This window comes from Natrix helvetica, assembly GCF_964273705.1.
Source record: "Natrix helvetica genome assembly, chromosome: Z".
Taxonomy (NCBI): domain Eukaryota; kingdom Metazoa; phylum Chordata; class Lepidosauria; order Squamata; family Natricidae; genus Natrix; species Natrix helvetica.
Genome location: NC_138554.1, coordinates 98,074,007 through 98,100,409, shown reverse-complemented (window position 1 = coordinate 98,100,409; position 26,403 = coordinate 98,074,007). Strand labels below are relative to the sequence as shown.

At 38.1% G+C, this 26,403-nt stretch overlaps 1 protein-coding gene across 1 annotated transcript in view; it reads left to right on the top strand.

Moving 5' to 3' along the window:
- CREB5 (cAMP responsive element binding protein 5) overlaps positions 1-26,403 on the top strand; it is a 267,317-nt gene that overhangs the window by 54,374 nt on the left and 186,540 nt on the right. Inside the window, exons 2-7 of the mRNA XM_081932228.1 lie at positions 6,228-6,323; positions 8,503-8,624; positions 10,501-10,572; positions 11,726-11,819; positions 23,784-23,905; positions 25,129-25,209. Coding sequence (XP_081788354.1) covers positions 10,519-10,572; positions 11,726-11,819; positions 23,784-23,905; positions 25,129-25,209 — 351 coding nt within the window. The 5' untranslated portion in view covers positions 6,228-6,323; positions 8,503-8,624; positions 10,501-10,518. The remainder of the gene's footprint in view (positions 1-6,227; positions 6,324-8,502; positions 8,625-10,500; positions 10,573-11,725; positions 11,820-23,783; positions 23,906-25,128; positions 25,210-26,403) is intronic.

The following is a 26,403-nucleotide window of genomic DNA, read 5'->3' as shown; positions in this document are numbered from 1 at the left end:
GCTGCAAATAATAATAGCTCGATGAAAATCAGATTTTGACTGCAGCCCACTTCAAGAATAACATTGGAACAGGAAGCAAGCCTGTGTGATATTCTTAGCCATAAAGCCATACACATTTTTGTGGATATTTTATTTTACTGTTTGTTTTAGTTTCCAAGATGGAAAACAAAATGAGCTTTCTTAAGTCTAATTATTTCACACCATTCCTTACCAGTGATAGTACGATGGTAAATTTGTGTTTGTGCTATCAAGAAGGATAGTATGCAAAGCAAAGAGGAAAAAAAGGATAAAATTATTGCAAGGATGATCATTCCAACAAAGTTGTGGTTGCTTCATTTGTTTTTTTAGTGTTTCTTTGTGGCCTAGAGGGATTGCTCTAAAGGTATGTTAGATATTTGCTCTAACTACAATGGTTTCCACCATATTCCTGTGTTCTGGCGGGAACAGGGGTTTAATCCTATTGGTTGAAGGGTCTGACAGCTGCTCCCTCTAAAAGGGTTGCTGTCAGACTCAACCTTCGCTGGATTATTCTCACTTGTTGTACTTAATAAAGAGCTGTTGTTACTGTTAAGCCTGTGTGCGCCTATCTATTACCCAATCTAACACTGGCGACGAGGGTGGAATTGGAAGGCAACTAGGCAAACCGAAAAGAGCGTAGCAATCCAGCAAGTACATCCAGCCCAGAGCTCAGCGCGGCTTCGAGCAGTCATTTATGAGCGGCAAACTCAAAATGCCCTCTGAACACAAAATGGCCATGCACGCCCCACTGACTCCGTAATACCCAGTCATCGAGCACTGGGACTCGTACATGCTATGATTTGACTGCTTCCTAGAGACAAATGACCTCATGGGCCTTTCTAAAGGCCGCAAGAAGAACATGTTCCTCGGGTACTGTGGCCGGAAAGTGTTCGAGATGGCGAAAGACCTCTCTGAGCCGGCACCACTACAATCAGTCGCCTGGTCTGTGCTTCAGCAGATGCTAAGGACCCACTAGGTGCCCAAGTCATCCAAGCACATTCACCGGCATGAATTTAACATCAGAAACTAGAAGGAGGGTGAGTCAATCAACAAGTATGTTGCGGCACTCTGCAAGGCCGCAGCGTACTGCGAATTCCTAGACCTGGACGAGCTGATTCTGGACCGCATAATTTGTGGCGTGCGGGACATTAACCTACAGAGGAGGTTACTCCCTAAATCTAACCTCACTCTACAGATCACCTTAGATGCAGCCAGGGTGTCTGAATCACCCGTCACATCTACTGAGACACTGCAGCGCCAAAGCGCTCCATAAGACGTGCGAAAGAGTACATGCGTACATCATGAGGCTGCAGAGCCCGAGAGCTCAGAAGGCGAAGAAGATGACAGTGCCGCATGTGCAGTAGCCGCGCCCAGCCAGTGTGCACATTCAAACCGCGTCTCCCGCCTTGCGCTAGCTGCAGAGGAGACTATGCCAGATCAGCTTGCCATTTCTGTGATGCAACCTGCCAGTGCTGCAAGCGAAAGGGGCATATCGCAAAGGTGTGCCGGAGTGAATTCCCTGCCACTGCCTGGCAGCCTAGAAGCTCACCAAACCACCAACAGAGGCCCAGGGGCCTGGCCAAAGCCACCACAGCACTCAGAGGACGGCAATAGAGTCACCTACCACACGTCAATCGGCCAAGTCCGCACCAGGCAGCCAAAAAAACTGAAAGTCACAGTCCTCATCGAGGACTCTCTGGGTCATCACTGACCATCATACCATGGTCTACCCTAAAGCAGGCTATCCATAGCCTAAAGAAGCAGCATCTTCGCACCCCTGACATTCACCTATGCGATTACCAGGGGAACCAGGTCCCCATCGTGGGCCAAGGCCCTTTCCAGATGAAGTTCAAGCAGTTCAGCAGGAAACTCCCAGTGACAGTGGTCAGCGGCAACCTGCAGAGCCTCCTAGGGCTAGATTGGTTCCAAGCCCTGGGCCTAGAGGTGACCGGTATCAATGCCTTGAAAGATGACGGTGCTGAAGCCATCTTTAAGGAGTTCGAGAACATCTTCGGCACCGGTCTGGGTAAGTATGTGGGGACTCCAATTTCATTTAGTTTGGACCCCAACATAGCCCCATTAAGGCTAAAGCCCAGGAGAGTACCTTTTGCTCTCCACCCAAAAATTGACAGGGAAATTGACAAGCTTGTAGGCCAGGGAATCCTAGAGCCGATCAATCACGCACGCTGGGAGACTCCTATAGTGACAAATCTGATGGGTCTGTCTGCATCTGTGAGGACTACAAGTTCACAATAAATAAAGTGGTACAACAAAGCGCCTATCCTTTACCCATTGTACAGCACCTCCATTCATTAGGCCCCAGAACATTTTTTTAGAAAATTGGACATGGCTCAGGCATAACAAGAATTGTCTGTAGATGGTGCTACGGCGGAGGCCCAAACCATTGTGACGCACAGGGGTGCATTCAAATGTCACCGCCTGCACTTCGGCATTAGTATTACCCCTGGACTGTTCCAAAGCATCATGGAACAGCTTTTGCAGGGGATTCCAGGAATCGTCCCCTATTTCGACGACATCTTGGTATCGGCTGCAAACGAGGCACAACTTTCAAAATGAGTACGAACAGTTTGGGCTTGAATTAGAGACAAAGGTCTCCACCTCAATGCTAAATTAATGTGCCAAGAGTTGAATTCTTAGGGTACCTAATTAATGGCTCTGGGATTCACCCGACCACACAAAAAATCAAAGCAATTCAGAACGCCCCCACACCTCACAATCAAACTGGGCTGCAGGCGGTCCTCTGGCTCTTTAATTTCCACAGCGTCTTTCTTAAACAGAAAGCCACCGTTGCTGAGTCCTTACACCGTCTCCTGGCTAAGAACACAAAGTGGTCCTGGAGCAAAGCAGAGACAGCCACATTTGCCGCGGTAAAACGACTCCTGTCGGCGGATTCCTTCCTGGTACAGCACAGCCAGACCCTGCCGTTGGTTCTGCCTGCGACGCTTCCACTTTTGGCGTCGGCACCGTCCTCAGCCATGGCATGCCCAACAGAACTGTAGCCCCTATTGCATTTTACTCCAGGACCTTGTCTGCCGCAGAGCGGAACTACAGCCAGCTAGACTGTGAGGCTTTGGCTGCAGTGGCCAGAGTAAAGAGGTTCCATGAGTACCTATATGGCCGAGACTTCGAACTGGTTACAGACCATTGTTGGGCTTACTGGCTGGGGACCAACCTACCCAAGTGTCATTATCACCCTGCATGACCAGATGGATCATCTTCCTAGTTGCCTACTCCTACCATCTCATCCACCGACCAAACTCCACTTTGGGGCTTGCGGACACTCTCAGCCACTCCCCGCTGCCTGAATTTCTCACTGACCCTATCCCCAAGACGCCAGTTCTCCTCATTGACTGCCTTGAGACTGGGCCTGTCTTGTCCAGTGATGTTGCCCATCACTCTGCAAAGGACTCATCATCAAGCAAATTATGAACTGGGTGTGGAGGGGGTGGCCCAAGGGGCCTCTTGGGGTTGATTTCAAAATGTATTTTATCAAAAGTGATGAGTTATCGGTTGTTAATGGCTGTTTACTGTGTGGGGACTGGGTTGTTGTTCCACCCAAACTGCGCATTTCAGTATTAGAGGCTTTACACGTAGGGCATCCTGGAATTGTCAGGATGAAGTCTTTGGCTAGGAGTTACGTGTGGTGGCCTAACATGGACAGGGAGATTGAAGAATGGGTGGCTACCTGCACACCGTGCCAGGAGTCCAGACCAGCTCCCCCAGAGGCGCCTGCTAAGTAGTGGGAGTGACCTCAAGTATTATGGTCTAGGGTGCACATTGACTTCGCTGGCCCAGTTCACGGCCAGACATTTCTCGTAGTTGTGGACGCCCACTCAAAATGGTTAGAGGTAGTCCTGATGACCTCCACTATGGCAGAAGCGGCCATCAAGGTACTACGGAGACTTTTCTCCACACACGGCCTGCCCAATGTCTTGGTCTTGGACAACGGGCCCCAATTCATGGCCATGCAATTTGAGATCTTCCTAGCAGCTCAGGGAATCAGACATGTCCTGGTCCTGCCATTCCACCCGCCCTCCAATGGTCAGGCGGAGAGAATGGTGAGATCTGCAAAAGAGGCCCCTCTCTAGGATGGGCCTGGAAGATTGGCAAACATGGGTTGATCACTATTTGCTAATTCAGTACATCACACCCAGTGCCACTACAGGGAGAAGCCCCTCCGAGCTTCTCATGGGTCGCCGGCTAAGATCCCACTTAGACCAGCTACACCCTAATTATTCTGCTTAATCGCCCCCAGACTCCACAAGCAAGATTCGGACTTTTAGTGTAGTGGATTCAGTAAACGCCCACAACTATGCTGGGGGAACTCTGTGGACTCCTGCCACAGTGATAGGCATCACCGGCCCTCGCTCTTAGCTCCTAGAGCTCAAGGATGGTAGGAATTGGAGAAGGCATATTGACCAGCTCCTCTCCAACTCCACTCTTAGACAACCAGAGGTAACTCCTTCACAAGTTAGCCAAAGCCCTACCCAAATGGAGCAAACACTCACTCCTTCCACGGCCAGCTCAAGCCTGAGGGTACCAGGAAACTTATCTGGTTTTGTTGCAGGCCCGCAGCAAACTGGCTCTAGAAGCTCCAGCCACGGCCTGTGAAAGGTTCCAGGAGCTTTCACCAAGCGGAGCTGCGGAGCAAACAGGTCCGTCCGACCTGTCCAAGGAAACCCCACCTACTGAGCTGAGCAGGTCAGGCAGAGCTACCCAAAAGCCTGCCTACCTCCGTGACTATGTAATAAGTAGGATTGTTCCACCCAAGAGGGGAGAGGTATTAGATACTTGTTCTAACTGCAATGGTTTCCACCAAGGTCCTCTGTTCCAGCGGGAACAGCGTTTTAATCCTATTGGTCGAAGGGTCTGACAGCTCTCTATAAAAGGACTGCTGTCAGACTCAACCTTTGCTGGATTGTTCTCACTTGTTGTACTTAATAAAGAGCTGTTGTTACAATTAAGCTTGTGTGTGCCTATCCATTACCCAATCTAACAAGGCATGTCTATTCTGTTCTAATTAACCAAAATCAAGTTTATATTGTCCAGATGTTTATTAAGCTTAGATGCTACTGAAAATTGATTCTCTCCCAACTCCCTCCCTCTCTTTCTACTTAAAGCAAAATAAAGTTTCCTACTCCGATTGAGTTGTCGATGGACACCTTCATGTTATCATTTTTACTCCCTAGTCTATTCTATACACTTTGAATCTCCTAGCAGTCTCCTATGCAGAAGTTTCACCCACTTAGCTTGGTTAGCATAGCTTGGCTAGATTCTACTAGCCATTTGACCCATCCCTTAATTACTGTGTTGCATTGAATGTTGTCAAATTCTACATTTTCTTTTATATTAATCTCTAACAAATGTGCCCATCAAGCTAACAGATCTCCACCTTTGGGAATCAAGGTAACAGATAAATAGCTCAATTAATAGTTCAACAGAATTTGATACGTTTTGCGATCAGATTATTATTAATTTTTACTTGTATATTTAAGTGTATTCCAGTATATTCACATCTACTGTGAATTAATGCATTAACTGCCATTGGAACAAATATGTATCAGAGACACATCAGACATATATGAAAAATATGCAGAGCTAATTTGTAAAGCCAAATGTTTCCCCCCGCTTCCCAGAGAATGTGTGAATTACCCTTTAGTAAATTCAGCTTAGCCCAGCAGTTCGTAGCACCTAGCTGAGATAAGTTCATCTTTGAAAATAAAAACTAAGTAAACTTGCTTGAACCAGGATGATACATTATCAAGAAATCTTGGGGCTAAAGATGTTGCAGAAGGAGACTGGGAAAAATACTTATGTATTTTGACTGAGAAAATTACTCGGAAGTATCTATATAATCCCTATAGTCAAGCTCATTTAGAGAAAATCTTTCCCTTTCCCCTTTTCCCTTATATTAAACTTGACTTCAAAGCAGTTGTATGTTTGAGCATATGTTTGTCATATTATTTTAATATGAAGGATACGGTTGGAGTAATGGTTCAGGCTACAATAATGCGGTCATCTGCCTCACCAAACACAATCACATCTCCATTATTTCTGATAGGTTGGCTTAGTTTTATCCTAATGATTTTATTATTTTGTTTCCCATTATTTATTTATATTGATTCATACTGAAGCAAAAGTGCTGGATAATGTGAAATGTCATTATTTTTAATATCATTTTCTTGTAGATCAATCACTTACCCAAGACGGAAGACTATCTGATCCTGTGCTAAGATTTTAAGCTTCGAGTAACTAACTCACCTGTACAGTATTCATATTAAAAGGTAAACAAACCACTATACCAGTCTAAGATGTGTGATTAAATGGTAGATCATAGTCACCCACTGTGACGTGAAAAACTCAAAATTTCTCACAACAGTAGCAAAAGATATTATGCATGTTTAACATTGCAGTTCTAAAAATAATAGGTCCAGCACAATTTAGTTGTGGCAAGCATGATTGTATATATTATTTATTTAGAATGTCATAATGCCATCTTTCTAAAAAAAAAAGTTTCTTTCTAGACCTAAAAGCTATAGAAGTAGTAAAAATATGTTTTAAAAATCATATAGTAATAAGCCAGTAAGGCTTTCAAAAAATAGTAAATTATATTTAATAATTCTAAAGGGTAAATTGTTATATGATAGTGTTTTTGAAAAGAGAAAATAAAGACTAGTTATGTTCCAAAAGAGATTTGAGTAATATTTAGGAGTTTTTCCTTTTTGCCTAACAATAAGCTCAAATTTGATAGGTCTGTCTAAATAAGCCCATTAAAAGACAGTCTTTGAGGGAGCCATGATCTAAATCACAGAAAGATCTAAAAGAGCACCTGCAATTTATAAATCTCAGAGAGAATAAATCCTTTTAGAATAGGCATAAAAGTGTACAAATATGGGAAAATAAACACCAAAAATAATGCATGCAACCATTGTCTTTTGAAAGCTATTGAGGAGTTTATATGCAATGGTTATGAAGACCATTACTTGACCTAAGAAACCTCAAAAGAAAATGTCTATAATATTTTGACAGCCCAAATGACACCTTATAACAGTGTTTCGCAACCTCAGTAATTTTAAGATTTGTAGATTTAAACCTCCCACATACTTGCTGGGGAATTCTGGGAGTTGAAATCTACACATGTTAAAGTTGCTAAGGTTGAAAAACCCCTGTCTTACAGCATATGGTATTCTTTGCTTGGTTGTAGCCTGTTAGGCAGTGGCAACATTCTGGAAAACAGGAAAGCATTTGAATATCTCCATACTGTGGGAAATTAATTGGAAAACTGCTCTAATAGAACTATAAATTCTCCACCCACATGCACACAGCATGCAAGACATCTATATTATAATAATGCAGAATACGATTTTATCCTAACTGATTTAATGAACTGTATGCAATAGTGGCATACACTTATTCAGCCCTTGGTTCTAGGGTTGATCATGGTTTTTTTTAAAATAATGTCTTTACTATATACTATATACCAAATAAAACAAAATAGAGCCCCCCCCTTTTAAAAAGTGCTATTTTACTACCATGGAATGTATGCCTTTGGAGAGAAAAACAATTCAGTGTGGTTTCTGACCCTCCAATCATTATTCTTTAAAAAAATATACTATTAGTTTCATGAACTGTGGTGGCACAATGGTTAGAATGCTGTACTGTAGGCTACTTCTGCTCACTGCCAGCTGCCATAATTTGGCAGTTCGACTCTCACTGGCTCAAGGTTGACTCAGCCTTCCATCCTTCTGAGGTTGGTAAAAAAAGGATCCAGATTGTTGGGGGCAATAGACTGACTCTGTAAAACTGCTTAGAGAGACTGTAAAGTACTATGAAGCAGTATATAAAGCTAAAGTGCTATTGCTATGGCTTTTTATGACACATTAGACCACGAGCTGCTTCTTGGAAAGAAAAAAATGTGGGATAGACAGTATCACTACCAGCTGACCAACTACACTCAACATGTAGTCCTCAATGGAATTATATCTACATGGAGTGAAGCATTTCTTTGGGGTACGCCAAGATTTTGTCTGAGGTCTAGGACTAGGGGACAGGATTGTCTTCCAATATTAGAGGAGCTGTCCCACCCTCAGTGCCTGGTGACAATCTCAGATATTCCTTGAATCACTTGAGGGCAGGACAAGAACCAATGGATGGGAACTAATCAAAGAGGGAACCACAGAAAAATTTCTGACACTGAGAACAATTAATCAGTGGAATGGCATGCCTCCAAAAGCTGTGGATGCTCTACTACTGGAGAGTTTTAAGAAGATATTGGACATCCATTTGTCCTTACAATTCTGTTATTACTTAAAAAACACTCAGCATAGCTTTGATGTCACTTTCAATAAGAATATAACTTGTTGTTCCACTTTGTTATTTACCCTGTAATTTTTTTAAAAAGTTTTTTTTCTGTCTAAGGTAGATGAAATTGTTTTACCAACAATTTTCCTCTTTCTTAAATAGTGTTATTAGAGGAAAATACTATTGAAACAGTGACGGACTCTTCCTTGGACACCGTCTTCTTGGTCTACAACTGAAGAATGTAAGCAAGTCAGCTTGGTTCCCTCTCTTGATAAATGTAAAATGTAAGTTTCTCAAGGTTTTGTTAATACAAAACATTCTAAAAGTTGAACAAAATGAGAAGCAACCATTTTGTGCGTTGGATAAATAAGCTATTCCATTTGATACAAACAAATAGCTGTAGGATTCAGTTGGCAGATCAACCTATTTCAAGAAGAAGCATATCCAGTTAATTAAAGGCATCAGAAAACTGAGGTAAATTTCTCTTGATGATCAGCTCCACCATGCTGGAAAGCAAATAAAAAATAGTAATGATGTAACTTTACGAATTGTGATCTGAGTACATTTTTCACATACATTTTTTATGACATACAATATCCATATGCAGCACCTATCTTTCTCTCATAGATTCCATGAATCTGCTTCAAAGAAATAATGGCAGACTTCACTTTTGCTAATAATGTTTTAAGTAGTCAATTGAGTTAATTTATTTCACATGCATTTTGTTCAATATTTGGTTTGGACATATCTGCAACTGGATCAGGTAATGACATTTTCAATCTATGCAAAGATTCATCAAGAGCTTTTGGTAATTTTGGAAACATCAATATATACCACTATAATTCTCTTTTTTTAAAATCTATGCCTGGTGTAATAATCTTAGATGCTGGAGTACAATAGTAGCCATTACAGCCATTGTATTTTTTTGCTGGTTGAAGTAATGAATATTTTGATATTTTTATAAGTTGAAATCTTTGCAGTAACTTTCAACTGAAAGAGCAGTAAAATTTGGGAAGATCCCAACCTGTTTCCAAGAAAAAGAATTTGCTGCATCAGTCAGAATTGTAAATCCCCAAAAAGCACAAAACTACACATGGAAGAATATAATTTGCCTTTAAATTATAACAAACCAGTATTACTGTAAAATTGTTTCAAAGTATAAAATTGAAGTTTACCAAATGGAAAACTGTTGGAATGAAAAATTAGTAAGCTTTAAATAATAGTCTCCACTTCTTTTTACCTAAAACATGAGAAGCAATTTTCCAATAGCCAAAGGTTTATTTCAAATACATTACTCATAAGGTTTATTTCAAATACATTACTTACAATTCAAGTGCAGTATTTAAATGCTGTATTTATTAGCAAATTAGTTTTTCACCCTGATTTTTTGTTTTTAAAAAATTGAAGAGCCATCTTTGTTTCTAGTAGCTACTTCTCAGTGAAACTAATTTTCAATTTACAGAACTGTGGAAATTAAGGTCATCCTTCTTTCAGAGTAATATAATATTTATGCACTTTTCATTCTGAAATTTATAATATTTTGATGGGAATGGTTGATAGTTTCAACTTTGAGTCCTAAATTTTCTGCCCTTTCTGCCTTTAAATTTATTCATATCTATTTATACATTAAATATCTTTTTAGAAATCTATATAAATATCCCTATGAATTTATTTTTTAAAATTTTACATTGTCATAGACATTTTCCTCTGAAGTGTTTTCATCTTCATGTATATGCTTGCAACTTATGTCTCCTAAAAACATATTTTTACAACTTCCCCTTATAGAATATGTTTTTGTATCACTTTCTCCAAATATAAATTTTTATAAATCCTTTCTAATTGATAAATCTGCAATGAAAAAGTTAGAAATTGTATTTCAGTTATTAAGTAAGATTTTTTTTAATAAATTGGGAAAGTCAATGTTAAAATGCAGACTTAAATGCAAACATATCCAACTTGCATTTCTTGAATATACCTAAGCTATTGTAATATTTATTTTAACTTCCAACCACAGTAACCAGGTGGTTTAAATATATAATCTATTACATCTGAAGAAACCAGATCGGGAAGGCTGGCCTGTATTTTCCATATCTGCTGAAGCTATGGAGGGCTATATTTATGGTTTTTTTTTTCATTCCCCCTTTTTCTTTTAATGTGTAGATTTATGAAGAATCAAAAATGAATTTGGAACAAGAGAGACCTTTTGTCTGCAGTGCCCCAGGCTGTTCACAGGTGAATTAAACCTGCAAGAATATAGCTGTAGCAGAGTTCCACCATGCTAACATGTCCCTATCATAATTCCAAATTTTATTATATCATTTTAAAATGCTCTTTCCTCTTGCAACTTCATGCCATAAAACACAAATTCATAATAAATATGGCTATTCTGTGTAGTATCAATGAACGTGCCTCGTAGCAACTTACACACCTAACCAAACTATACCCATAAGAAACATTTCTTCAGTAAAATGTTTTATTACATTAAAGGCAATCTGGGTTTTAAGGTTGAATACCATAAGGGTTAAATAACAGTTATCATGAAGGAAACATCTGAAAAACAGAACACCTGATGATACTTTTAATGATGGGTAATCATCCTTTTCTGCCTGATGTCCTGGAGGAACTAAAGCCAGATAATTCTGAAGGAAACTTCCTCCGATTTCCTATGTAGCATTGCTTTGTTCCTTGACATACTCAATTTCTAAAAAAAAACCAGAATATGCTTATAAAGGTGTAGTCTCATATGCATGAAGTAATATTAAATAATTGTATGTGCAAAGGGTTTGAAAAGGGTGTCATGCAAAGGACATAGTCCTAGCTGATGTATGGCCTCTAAACCCTTGTGCAGATACAAGGGACAATCTTCAAAGCTGTTGTGTGCTTTCTGAGCACACAAATAATTTAATGCTTGCTTAGCTTCATCTGATCTGTTATAAGAAAAAACACTTTTGAATGTTTCATGCAGATCCATTAATCATTGCCTCAGCCATTGACAGACATTTTCTCAAGAGGTAATAATATCAATAGATAATTTTCAAATATGTTCAAGATTGTATATCACAAAATGTATTAACCAGTAACAAAGAGAAGCAAAAACTACATAGACCATGAAAACTTTTCTTTGCAAAATGTGTTATTTATTTATTCTATTTCTACTCCGTCTAAGTAATTCTGTCTGGTTTACAACAGGGACTCATGAGCTATTCTTTTAAAAAATAATATTATGTAACAAGAAATATTTCAGTCACAGTTGCTTCTAACATTTAATTCCACTCATTTCTCACATTACTTATCTGTCCTTTTAATGCTTGGAATATTAAAATAAAAAATCAATTTCCAGTCCTTATTTCAGGAACTGAAACTTTTCATTGTCTTTACCCAACAGCGCTTTCCAACAGAGGACCATCTGATGATCCACAGTCACAAGCATGAAATGACTTTGAAGTTTCCTTCACTAAAAACAGACAACATGCTATCAGGTGAGCAGATAGGTATGAGAAAGTTATTTAGTTGCCAATTTTGCTGTGATAAGGATAAATATGACTGTTCTTTTTTTTGAATAAATTTTTTTATTAGTTTTACAGAGTTTTAAGGAAAAGGGTAATGGGTATGGTTACAAATTTTGACAGCTACATTATGCAGGAAATGTTGCTCCCCCCGGTTCTCTTAACTTTCACATGTTAATACACCAGATAATTATTACTTAGCAATATTTTGACAGCTTATTTTTACCTTATATCTTCCAATAATTTCAATCTATTTTATATCAAACAGAAAAAATTCCCTGTATCAGCAATTGCATATTTTTCTAATTCACTTTTGTGATCTAAGTTTTCTCAATGTTGCCTCCCCCCCCCCCATCAGCAAAGCCTCGGCACCTCCCGTGTCTTGTGTGTCTCGTGTGGTATGATCAGCTTTATATAGGAGAGCTTTATTTTTTTCCATGAAGGCCTCCGCCTCCGTAGTTGTATTAATTCTAACTCTATTGCCCTCCCAGAATATCAACATACCTTCTGGCAAAAGCCACCGGAACCAAACCCCCTTTTCTAATAGTTTTTTTGCTAAAAGCGCATATTTTTTTCTTTTATCTCTGACTTTCTTTGGGATTTGTTTCAGAATGACTATCTCTCTATCCTTGTATTTTAACATTTGCCTCCTTTGTGCACTCAGAATCTCATCTCTTGTAGTCTTTCTAAGAATTTAATGTGAACCTCTCTTGGAACATTGTGTGTTCTAGCATAAGCTGAATTAACTCTATAGACCAGGTCAATATCCCAACCCAACTGCTGTCTGTCTTTTTTAATATATTCAGCCAGTAATTTTGTCATGATCTCCCTTAAATCTTCATCATCAGTCTCAATTACATTTTGAAATCTAAGGGAAAAAGACATCCTTTCAAATTCCATTTTTATCTGATGGTTCTCAAGTTCTTGGTTTCCTCTCTGGACCCCCCTCACCTCCCCCCTCATCTCAGCCGTCCCCTCCTCCAAAACTTCCAGTCTCTGTTTATTTTGAGCCATTTGGTTTTGATTCTCTCTGAGCTGTTCATTCATTTCTTTCAATTGATTTTTCAAGTCCTCCTGCCCCTTTAAGAGCTTTTGAAGTAACTGGTGGGTTAGGTCCTCCTCAGGGGCTTTGGGTTGTAACAGTGATGTTAATGTCTGTTGTCCACTGGGGCTGGATGTTGAAGATATTGGAGCAGAACCAGCAAAGCCTGGTTTCCCAGGTGGTGGTCTCTTCGGTGCCATTTTAATAAAAGGACCTCAGAGGTGTCTGTGTCCATACGATGAAATGGCAGCTATGAAGGGGGATAGCCAAGAGAGATCACGAGGCAGGCAGTCCAGACAGTAATAGGGACCTTTTCTATAGTTCAAATCCAGACAATAAAATCCATTATTCCAAGTCCAGGATACAGTATATCAAGAGATATTTCTGAGTGTCACAGAGACAAAGACAAAATGCCAGCAATTTCCATGGGCAGAGTCCAATTTCAAAGTGCATAAAGACAACGGAAGTGTGCCATCTTGCCTTGCCAGCACTGGGACCAAAAGGCACAAACCAAAAGTTTTCAAAGTTTTTAAAAGAGTCAGATCATCACTTCTCTTTCACAATTGCAGCAGGGTATTCATCTGCTTGCTTGCTATGAGTGTGATTTCTTTTAAGGCTCTCTCTCTTCTCCTCCGAGAGCAGAGAACAGTCCAAAGCTGCTTTTCCGAGGGGGGGGGAAATCCCCCTCCCTCCAATCACACTTCCCAGGAACAGATTGAAAACCTTTAAAAAGCTGGCAATCCTTCATTTAACAGTCAAAAAGGGAATCCGGGAGCGCTTCCATCTCACCACATTGCAGCTGTAGCCTTCAGATTGTCAGGTTCGTCCAGCAGTCTCGACGCGAAAGCGTGTGGAAGCATGGAAGCTCCTCGCGCACCCCATTTCGCCTCCTGGCTTCTAGGGCAATGCAAGGAGCCCCCCGTGGCCGCCGCCAATGCAGGGGGCCCCCAGCTAGCCAAGCCCTTCGGTAGGGTGCCCCTTCAAGGCTCCCTGTGCCCCCCCCCGATCGAGGGAAGCCCACCAAGAGCGCGCAGGGCGAGCAAAACACGCCCGTCGCTCTCAACAGCCGGAACCAGAAGTCTGACTGTTCTGATTCTATCAGATTGTGTGCTAATGAGGCAAATATAATTGTTCTGTTGCTTTACTTTATGCCATGAGTTAGTTCATATTTTCTGGTACATGTACAGCAGGGCTGTCAAACTCACGGCCCATGGGCCAGATGCATCATGCACTGGCTACACCCATGCCGGTTTAGCGAAGGGGAAAAAGTCATCATGTGATGACGCCTTGACGATGCGAGTTTGACACCCTGATGTACAGGAAGCTGAAATCAACAAGGCAGATAGATACAGTAAGTCCCAAATGGCTTAAATTATAAGTCCAAAACTTCTTTGTATAAATTACTCATAAATTATTTGGTTGCTCATACTTCGCTGGTGATGTTTGTCACTGCAACACATGACCAACATAGAACCTATTCCCCAAATGTCTGAGTTATTAAAAACCTTATGTGCTTCCTTCACAGGGCACCCTATGAAAAGACATTTGTTTGTCCTTGTATTGTAGAATCAGATGTCTTTATGGTTTAAGATTGGACAATCATGATGTGGAAGCTGCAGGTTAAATCAAGTCACAATATCATGAAAGGAGAAATGCTACTTTTATATTTTATACTAAAATATATATACTAATTTATACTAAAAATTGTGACTTTTAACTATGCAAAAAACAAACAGGAAATCTTTATACTAGCATTTCTGAGCCTTGGAGACTTTAAGCTGTGTGGATTTCCCATCTTAAATTTCCAAGTCATTATGCCAAAATTGAGAAATAGTGCTCTACTCTCTCCCCATTGTGTCTTGCACTGTTTCCATTGTTAGGTTTCAGTCCTTGCAACTTGATTGTATCAAGTAAATAAAAGTTGGACACCAGCTATATGCAACTGGATAGTGGATATAGGTTGCTAGGAGCTTATTTATAAAATAATGCATAGAGTACATAATTGGGTTATGAAAATTGAGAGGGAGAGAGGGAGAGGGAGGGAGGGACAGACAGACAGAGAAGACAGACAGACAGTCAACACTGAAAACATGTTATCCACAGTACATACTAGATCTGTGAAATTGCTAGAACAGTATGGGGTGATGGCCACCAACTTAGATGGCTTCCAAGGGGATTTTAAACAAATCCCCTTTTAACAATTACTAGTTATGAAGTCTATATCTTAACTCAAGGATCAAAACAGCTTGCAATTGCTCATGCTTCGTGTTCTGCTGGTGGACTTCTCACAGATATCTGGCTGGTCTCTGTGAGAAACAAGACCCTACACTAGAAAGGCTTTTGAACTAATCTATAAGATGATTCTCTACCTAATCTATTTCCCCATATTTGTATGTAACATATAACTTAGATCTGAACAAAATCTCTCCAACTTTGCCATCTGTTATGGATAGTGAAAGTGGTGATGATAGCAGTGGGAAAGAAAATTCAGCTCATATCAATACCAGATGAAGTAATATGCTTTTTCGTTCTGTTTAGCTCCCAATTCTCAACCAAATACTTTACAAAAAAAGTCCCAAAACATTTTCAGTTACTATCATACAGATTTTATATATTACCGTACTTTCTTTTTCTTTGCCAGCGTAACCCTTTTTAGCCTGTAGGAGGTTTGAGGGGGTATATTGTACTGTCCGACTGACATGGCCCATTCCGAATACTTGCTAGTTCCTTGACTGAAAAATGTAGTCCTTCAGCTAAAGATTAGCAGTACATTACATTAAAGAACAAGCATTTTCAATATTCCTTGCAGAGCCAGCTTAATGTAGTGATTAAGGTACCAGTTAGAAGCAGGGAGACCAAGAGTTCTAAGCTTGCCTTAGCTATGAAGCCAGATAGGGGTTAGTCACTTTTTCCTAGCCCTCAAAAGTAGGCAAGAGCGGAGCACTTCCAAAAATCCTTGTCAGGAAATCTGCAGAGACTTATCCAGGCAATTCCCAGGAGTTAAGACTGACTTGGAGACACACACACACACACACACACACACACACACAGAGCGAGAGAGAGACAGACACACAAAGAGAGAGAAAAATACGCACACACAAATATCTTTCTATTGCCACTCCCCCCCCCATTCATTTTAGAGGCTAAAATGTGTGTGTGTGTGTGTGTATGCGCATGAGCAATATTCAGAAACTTCCAACAACTTTTAAAATTCCTATTAACACTCATGCATATTAAATAATCTTTTCATTTTTTTAAAAAAAAGAAGTCTGCCCAGCTCAATTGTTTACCTTTCTATTCTATAAGTGCTACCACCTCCTTAATGAGAACAATATTACAATTTGGGAAATACTTTTACTGGAAACAATCAAATTAAAACAAAGCATTGCTATGTATCAGCATCCTTTATTAAGCAAGAGCTTACAAAACGTGAGGGATGGGAAAGCCACAAAAAGCCAATAAATTAAACTACAGTAGATGTATAGCTATACAATTTTGGAGTTTTCCAAAGATTACAGTTGACTATAGGGAGGTTAGCTGGTACTATATATTACAATGGGATCACTGAACCAATTCTTACTACTGTGGATATTACCTAGGTAGTTGTTTGGATTTGTTATGAGGGATGCTTAGGGCTGGATTATGTTTGGAATGCCACAGACCATTTATGATTTAGAAGACTGATCCCCCTCAAAGTAGTGTGGTCCAGAAGAAAAACAGAATATCCTGGAGTTCGTCAGAATGTTCTATTTCTGTAATAGTAAGTTTGACATACATCTTAGATTTTGTTCTTGCAACAATTTATTCAAAGCAAAGGAAGCCAAACTACATATTACAAGATTGGCTCCCGGGAGTTGAGTCAGACTGTTCATCATTTTTAGACAATCACTGAAGGAAATACAGTAAGTAAATTGCCAAAATGCCATAGGTAAACACACATCAGAAGGGAGAAAAGTAATTGTGAGAAGAATAATGTCTTAATGCATTTATCCCATAGGGCACCTGCTCTATTAGAGCTTAATGAGGTAGTTTCCATTTATTTTAAGTATCACAATAGACCATAAGGTTGAGTTAAGGAAAGATTCCCATTAGAAGTAGATAAAGAATATAAACAATTGTCTACCCATTTTTGATAGTTACAACTCTACTGTCGTTATTGGTTAAAAGAGAATTTGGAGAAGCTTAAATAGACACACAAAACAATATTTTTCAATATTTTAAAATATATACACCCTTTTAAATGTTGCATATTTTATAAGCCCACATTTTAATTTTTGAATTTCTAAAAAACCTCATTTTTATCATAGTTTTTAAAAATGCAATTTTGGTGCTTTAAAGACAACAAAGCAGAAGTTCATGCTGATACATTTCATAAATTTACACTTTGCTTTAATCTAAAACCTTTACATTAAAGATAATTGGAACTGTTGAATGGAAATGAGATTAGGAGAATATTCGCAGAACATTTGACATAGGGGAATTAGCTGGAGGTTATTTTTTTCAGAATTGTCTCCAAGTTCATTTCTAATCTTGGTAGTTAAGCATGAATCAAGCCACGCTGAGTGATCAGTAAGTTTAGCCTGGAGTATTGGATAAGATTCAGAGTGGGTTGGGCCTATTCAGTTCTTAGATCTAAGAATCAGTGCCAAGGAAGACTTGGATTTTAATGTCTCAATCTCCTGTAGCATTGAGACCTTTTTCTTTTTTGTAGATTAAATATTAAATTTGATGTCAATGACAACAGCAGATAGAAGAACAAATATGCACACACACAATAGCTTATATTACTCATGCATAGACACAAACCTATTAGTCCAGTCAATTTTTCCCAAAGAAACATGCTTACATTTCCTCCCCTATGATTCAAAAAAGTGTTCTAAGCAGGGAATTTTCTAAATGGTCTGGTCCTAAGATCTCTAAGGGTCCTCCAAAATGCTCTGGATTCGGGGGTCCACAAAATCTCTTTTTTTGCCAGCTTATGCTGAAAAATAATATTAAAATCCCACCAACAATTATGGTAGAAGCAGTGACTTGAAAATTAAAATTTTAATGTAGTAAATATTGATACATATAACTCAACACAAACAAAAGCTCTTTTGGGTCCCCCATAATATTTTAAAGTGGGGAGAGCTCCTGGGAGAAATAAGTTTAAGAAGCATTTGTCTAGGCCATCCTTTGACAATGTATTTGATTTAGCTTGCCACAAGTTCAAAGATGGGGGAATCTGATTTTTCATATGTTTCTTGGCCAAGAATGAGGAATGATGAAGGTTGTGGCCGAAAAGCATCTGTAGGGCTACAGATTCCACACCCTGATTTTGTTTAACAGCAATTTTGTTGGCCTGTTTTTTAGGGTGCATAGTCTTTTTTTAAATTTTTATTTCAATAATTAATTTTTTTTCTGATTAGAGAGATATGAGGGAAAAGCTATTTCCTCAAATAGAAGTAATCCCTCAGGAAATCTAGATTCCTTAAAGTTAAATGTTTTATTCTGGGATTTCTTAATGAACTTTGGAGATGATATATGAGAGGGAGAGGCTTTCCCCTTCAGACATACTCTCCTTTTAGACATTTATCTCTCTTTTCTTCCTTATTTTTGGCAAAGTTGTTTCATGTCATCTGCATCTGAAAAAAATCATAGCTGTAATTGCCCTTTAGCAAATTCAGGTGCAGTATTTTAAAACGTACATAAATTCCCCCGTCCATCCCCACCCCCGCCCTTACAATAGCTATTATCTTCTTCTTTCTTTCACTCCAGTCATACATGTTATGATCAGGTACTTTTAGAAATGAACATAAAGAAACCAATGCTTCAAGAGATCAAAGATCATTCATAGAGAAAAAATATATATTCTCTTTATTTGCCACACCGGTAGGTAGGCCTCAGTGGGTAGGCGCACACTTCAACCTAAATCTAAAATAAGCACTAGGTGCATACTTAATGAAGAATGCAGACTATTTTGTTTTCCACAGACCTATAGCTAACATCTACATCCTTCAATGCACAAGGAGAGAAATACAGCTTTCATCCATGCCCTCCCTCCCTTCCTCTCTCTCCCTCCCTCCCCCCTCCCCTCCCTCCCTCTCTCTCTCTCTCACACACACACACTCAGCTGCAAATAGTGTGGAAGAAAAAGCTGGTTCATTTCCCTATCTATACTTATGCAAATTACAGATGCCGGAAAGCTATTCTAAACAGGATTTTGCTTTGATTCCCATATGGGCAGGGCTCTGTTATCTGGAAGATTCTAGCTTTACTTAATATATTTAAATAGAAGAGCAGGAATACAAATAACAATCATTAATGATCACTGTGAATACTTGATATGACACTTCTATTTAGAAAGAACAGCACTGCCAGAAAACATAGCAGAATTTTAATCTACTTTGATATGAATTCTGAACTACTGGTCTTTTTGCTCAGAAGCTAATAACTTCTTTAGATAGATTATTTTGAAAAATACTGCAAATATGTAGCTTTTATCAGCGTTCGTTGTCATATCTGTGGAAGCCTAACACACATTAAACATCTCCCAATGAATTTATACCGTATGCCTAAATCTTGTCCTAGAATAATTCTTTACTTCTCATATTATCTATAATTTCTCTATATACTGACTTTTGCAAATGCCTAAAAGTAGAAACGGTGTAACAAACGTATTCATACATTGCAAGCATTTATATATCTCCCTGTATCAAACATTGGGACTTGACCAAGGCTGGAGGAAAATAGAGAGAGAACACCATGTATTATTAATATAAAAACTAATGTGCAAAACGGCAAACTAATTGAGTAGCTTAAAATATGATATAGAGAGGATATTCAATAATTCTTTCTATTTCAGTTCAAAAATAAGAAGGATGTTTTTGTCAAAGCTTATGGTAGAATAAAAATATAGTACCTAATGAACTGAGTTTCAGCTTTTCCCTGTATATTTTTGGATATGGAATCCATAGAGAGTATTTTTTGCAACATTACAAAAATAATTTGTTGTTATGAAAATATTTTTTACTCCCCAAATTAGCCTACAGATTTGGCAGCATCGAAGTACAATACTGTTCAGGTCCAACTCTTTTAGCCATTGTTTCTTAACATTCTCATCTTTAAAATTTGTGGACCTCAACTTGCAAAATTCTTCAGTCAACATTGCTGATTGGGGAATTCTGGAAGTTAAAGTTCATGCATCTTAAAGTTGATCAGATTGAGAAACATTGCTCTTATCTTTTGGATTCTGCTACCTAGCCTCCTGTCCCCACATCTAAAATATCCAGAATAATATGTCATTAAAAATAAAAGGAAATGAATTCAAAAGGATTGGGCCTACCACATCCACAAGATAAATATGCATAAGATAAAGAAAAATACATCATAACTTTGGAAACACTCAATTTTTTTATCTTTGGGGTATGTTCTCTAAGGAAACAAGATGACATAAATACAAACTTCATATAGCTTAATCATTGTGCGTGGTGCACAGTTGATGCTGTTTCAGACAGTGTATGTTGTAATTACTTAAAATAATGAGTGAAAGTTGTTTTTATTGCTGTGAAAGAGTTTAACCCACCCATATCTGGGGAAGTAAAATATTTCAGAAACCTTAGGTAAATATGCCTATTATATGCACCTCTAATTTAATTGGTGCAACCCTAATGCAGAATATACCTACTTTAAATAATAGATACAAGTAAGCTCATTTGAAGTTGGATATAGGTTTAATTATATCTGCATTTTTACAGAAAGTCAATCATTGCATGTTTGAAGGTGTTCCATTGTTCTCATCCACATATGTCTCATCAATATAGACTTCTCCCTTCATGTAGGCACCTATATAAAAAAACACAGCTGCCAGGGATACACATTGTCTAATCTGTTTGACTAATGATGTGACAAATAACTGGAAATAAAAACGTTGTCAAAATAATAAAGGAAAGGAAAGTGAGAGAGATTTGAACCCCTCTGTGGTGCAATAGGGCAGCCTTTGTTTAAGCACTCCGATTACTTTTATTCTTCTGATTTTGTTATCATTGCATGGAAGTGAAATGTGTCTAATATATAACTTCAGTGGAGCTCTCCAGCTGAATAAGCCAAATTCCTGTTATTAAATGTGCAGCAGACTAAACACTTGTGTTAAATATCAGGAATCAAATTACACCATTTGGATCTCTGCTTGTCACATATCTACACTGTAGATTAATCACATTTGTTATGGTTTAGTTTGAAAGGCTTTGGATTTCTTTTTTAAAGTAAAACAAAAGTTTTCTATATCAGCCTCTGAGGTTGTTTTGTTGTTGCCCTTGCCAATCAGTATTTAAAAAATGATTATTTTTTTGGCTCGCTAACTAGCATTTGAAACATCATACATTTCTGTTTTAACAATTCTGATGTAAAACAGAAATAATAAAACAATAGTGTCTTTTTCCAAGCAATCCATGACCTGCAAGCTTTGGGGGTTTTGCCCAACTTTTTCATTTTACATGTGCATTTTATTTTTAAAATAATATGTGCACTCTGCTGCTTTCTTGAAAAAAATCTAAACCAGCCTATAAGGCATTACTTGAAAAAAATTAGTGTGAATTGTTTCTAGTGCTCTTTAATTTTAGATATATTACAGAAGATAGAAATTTTAATATTGTATATTTCTTTTTTGGGTTAGCTATTTTTGATCTATGTTTTCAGGCTTTTTGTGACATCAGAGCAATTGAATCATAGTCCATACCTGTAGGATTTATATGTGCACATATTTCTATATGTTCGAATCTCACTAGTGTAAAGGATGGCTTAGCCTTCCGAGGTTGGTAAAATGAGGACTCAGATGGTTGGGAACAATAGGCTGACTCAAAACTGCTCAGGGAAGGCTATAAAGCACCATGAAGCATATTGGGAGGACACCAGCTTAGATTAACTTGTTGAAAATATCTTCATTTATGCTACTTCTAATACACAAGTAGTCTCCTAAAAATGAAGTCCTCCCTTGTATGGTATCAAACCACCAAAGAATTCTGTGTCAAAAAGCAGGAAATAAGCATGATACACCAAATTATGTATGTGTGTATGTGTGTGTGTGTGTGTGTGTGTGTGTGTGTGTGTGTATGTATGTATGTATGTATATATGTATATTTATATGTATATGTGTGTGTGTGTGTGTGCGTATGTGTGTATTAATCTAGGAATCACGTACAGTTAAAGTGGTGATAAACTATGAGCATTTTGTGTTTACTTTGTGAAGTTGATGTCTATCCACAGCTTGTTTCTAAAATGTGATAGTATTATTTTATTAAGCATAAATGCTCTTTATTGGAATGTGGTGGATAGTAGATTATTTTCCCCCCATGCCCTAACAAGCCATTTTTCCATTTCTGGCACAATTGGTTTCCAAAAATTGATGGCAGAGTTTGCCAACTAAAAATTGGCAGTGAACGGACATTTGAAGAACAGGATCTTTTTGTTTCTTCTGGTCTATACCTTGGCCTTGCTTATTTTTGCACCACAGTCAGACCCACAATTTGCGTACAGCTTTCAGAAGAAAAAGAAGTAAAATAATCAAGGCAGTTTTTGGACAGTGAAAGTCACTTACAAAAGTAAGCATGCTGAGGGGAAAAAAGAGCCTTTTGTATTACTGCTCCAACAAACTTCTGTACACAGACAGAAAAATACAGGGTCCCATCACAAGTGCAGGAGGATGAGGTAAAAATAGGTGCTGCCTGATTGCTGTGTTTTTCAATGGTAAAACAGGTCAACGTATAAAATGTTAGATTGGCAGCCTAACTTCAGGCAGGAGAAGTAATCTGTTGCTACAACTACCTTGGCACTATGATTGGAGTAGCAATAAACTGAATGAAGGATAACTTTTTCTCATTGTCCATCAAGCAACCATAACACCGTGTTAAGCAGAGACTAGACTTACCTGAAATAGTGTAGTTTCTCCTGCTTGAGCAGTGGGTTGCACTAGAAGACCTCCAAGGTTCCTTCCAGCTCTATTCTATTCTGTTCTGTTCTGTTCTATTCTATTCTATTGCCATTCCACCATCTTTACCAAATCAGTCTCTTTCCTTCATTCTGCACAGTTGTAAAATACATCAACAAAGGCAAAAAGGCAAATATTTAAGCAAACAAGTGCAGAATATCCAGCTGCAGAAAACCAAACTTCATTCTTTTGTCTACTAACTAATTATACTAAAAAATCCCATCATTTTCCAGTTGATAAAACATGGGTATACCCAAGCACCTATCCACAGTTCCATATGTATAACAACAAAAATAATTATGTTAGAAAGTTGATTGTCTGCAAGACTTTCATTATGTGGGCACGATCTTTTTTTTTTTTTTTACCATCTCTGTTTCTCAGATAATCATATCAGTTATGTCAGTTTAGGAATGGTGTAGTGTTTCCCTTCATATCATGCATGATTCATTTCTATATATTTGTCTACTCATTTTAGAAAATATATTTAAGGAGTGTGTGTGTGTTTTACAAAATATGAGTCTGAGTAGGCAGCTATGCTTTCTAATTAAAGTCAAAAACAAACATAATGCAGAAATCTGTAATTATCTTTTTTCCATGAAGTTGCTTTGCTACTTATTGCCACATTGTGCTACTTTAAAAATCTGGGGAACCCAATTGTTTGGAGACAGGTTATTTATTTCCTGCATATTAATCTTTGCAAGTGTGTGTGTTTGCATGCATTACTTAAAAGCTATGTCTATTTTGTACTTTCAAACAGCTGTATTTTTGATAAATTGTATGGGAACTCTATCAAATAATTAATAAGGGCTGCAGAACCTGACTTTATTAAACTGGTATTTACCTTGTGTTTTAACTTGCTGTAATAGATGATGTTACACAAATTCTTGTTCTTCAGTACATAATACCTACTCCTTTTGATATTTCTCCTCAGACCAAACTCCAACACCAACCCGGTTCTTAAAAAACTGTGAGGAAGTGGGACTCTTCAGTGAGATAGACTGCAGCATAGAGCATGAGTTTAGAAAGGCACAAGAAGACGACAACAATAAAACGGTATGCCTTTGTATCATGAAAATATTCCTTTCCCATTTCCTGGAATCTGGGTGAAAACAGAGGAAATCTTTTACCTAAATGAGGAAAGATGTGGGGGTGGGGAAACATTTAAATTAGAAACTAGGTGGCACTATAGATTATGTGCACAAACACATACAGACTTCAAATCTCATGAAAGAGAAAAAGGAATCTAATTATGATAACAGGGAATAATTTTGAAAGTCCCAATTCTATAATCAATAGCTGCAGCTATGCTTGTGAGACAGATTGGTTAGCAATGCTCCATATTCAAAATTGATTGAGATTGTAGAAATCAAACTGAAGATGGAATCTTTATGGTTTGCTTTCTTCCCAATTTAGAGTAAATAACCCACAATCCACCAAACCGGACAGACTTATTTGGCTATAAATTAGATACTTCTCTAAGAAAGAAAAGTTGCTGCTAGAAAAAAGTACCAAACCACATATATCCAATAGACTGTGCAGTGCACACAATGAATTTTTGGAATATTGCCTTAGTCTCTTCAATATAATGCCATTGCAACATTTTTATTTCTCTGTTTAAAAAACAGAAAAAAGTAGGATAAAAAGTCTGATAGGACAATTTCAAGCAAAGTTTATGAGGCATTTTCACCTCTTTATGAAAGATAATTTTTAGAATTGTTCTTGAAAAAATAGGTACAATTGCTCTTATACTGAAGCCACAATATCAAGCCTCAAGAAAATTGGGAAATTAGCAAAGTTTTCATCATGCATATGCAAAAAAAGTTTTAAAATGAACATTTTGTGCAGGATTTAATAGATCTTTTTGCCCATCATGTTGAGGTTGTGCTGGGGAAATGTAATGGTTTATATAACTTGATTCACACCTCTCAGGGAAATGTGCTAACAATGGCTTTGTACTGTTTGAATGATTCACTGTATTTTATGTCTCAAAAACCTATCAAAATACATTCATATTTAATGATACAGAGTGGTGAATAAATGAAAACTAGATTGTTTAGAATGCATATTTTGAGAGAAAATGTAGATATCATTTTTCTGGTGTGTATATTTTTTCTCTAAAAATATAAAAAATGAGTAGAATTAATTAATTTATTAGGCAACATATGCAAAAGCCATATAGAGTGAAAGTAGATTGATTACACAATAGCAGTCCACTAGTACGTAAATTTATTCTGCACATAAATTTGATGGGGGAATTCCTTTCATTTCTTTTCCAGAGGAGAAGAAAAAAAATCATCGAAATTCTTAAAGAAGGAATGGAAAGTCCCTGTACTTATCTTAATAACAAGATGGCTCTGGTGTGTTGAATGCGTGTGGCCCGTCTTTCACTGTACAATAATCTCTTTGGTTGTTTATAGATTTGTTGGGTTCATATAGAATTAAATATTAAGGGTGGGTTTCACAAGGGATATATCCCCCCAGATATTTTTGAAATTTGGAAGGAGGGACATCTGCAAGCTATGGCGATGAGGGACATATAATTTTTTACCTTGCCCTCTCAAAAAAATCACATTTGACTAAAATTTATGTAAACATTAAATTTAAAATAAAGTGTAAGAAAGAAGTATTAAAAATAAAATCTCTTTTTCCGGGAAGAAAATTTACAGAAATTAGAAAATAAACTTCAATCTAATATTATGTTACAACTAGGTCATACCTTTACATATTCAGTTAAATGTTTTCATAAAGTTTCCATGCATACAGTCCTGTGATAAACCTAATTCATAACCTTTCATCACATATCCAATATAAGGATAGCATTGGAATTCAATAGTTTTAGCATCTCCTGGATGCTGCTGAAAAACATAGAGCAGTGATGGCAAATTATTTTCTGTTTGGGTATCAAAAGGGCACACATGTGTGCGATAATGCCTGCATGCATGTCCACACCCATTATGCAAAGACCTCCCCCCAACGCTTGTGCACACAACCCCCCATGCTCCCCGGCGCATTTGCACAAGCATCACTGAAGCCTCCAGACTTCCTGTAGGCACATTGGGACGATTTTCATCATCCACAGGTTCTGAAGGCTTTCCCTGGGGAGGGTGAAAAATAGCCCAACGGGCCTACTGGAAGCCGAAAAATCATCTGGCCATTACACCCATGTACACTGGAGCTGACATAGAGAAACTCCTCATGTGCCCTCAGATATGGCTCCGTGTGCCACCTGTGGCATGCGTGCCATAGGTTCGCCATCAAGGACATAGAGGGGCATAAAGGGTGTATCTGTTTCTCTGTTTTCATCACACATATAACAACTTCCATGCATAAATAAGCATTTTTTCCCTTGTCTAATGTCATCTATTTTTTAGGCAACTGATTATAATTAATGGATCAGATCCCAGAATTATCTACATGAGTGAATCAGAAAAATTCCAATTTTTATGTTTCAATTATAAAGTACTTTCAGTTTACATGGCACCTTAGAGAATAAATACAGCTCTCTCCCCCCCCCCCCATGACTTAAAATGTAAATTTAAAAGGAGCACAGA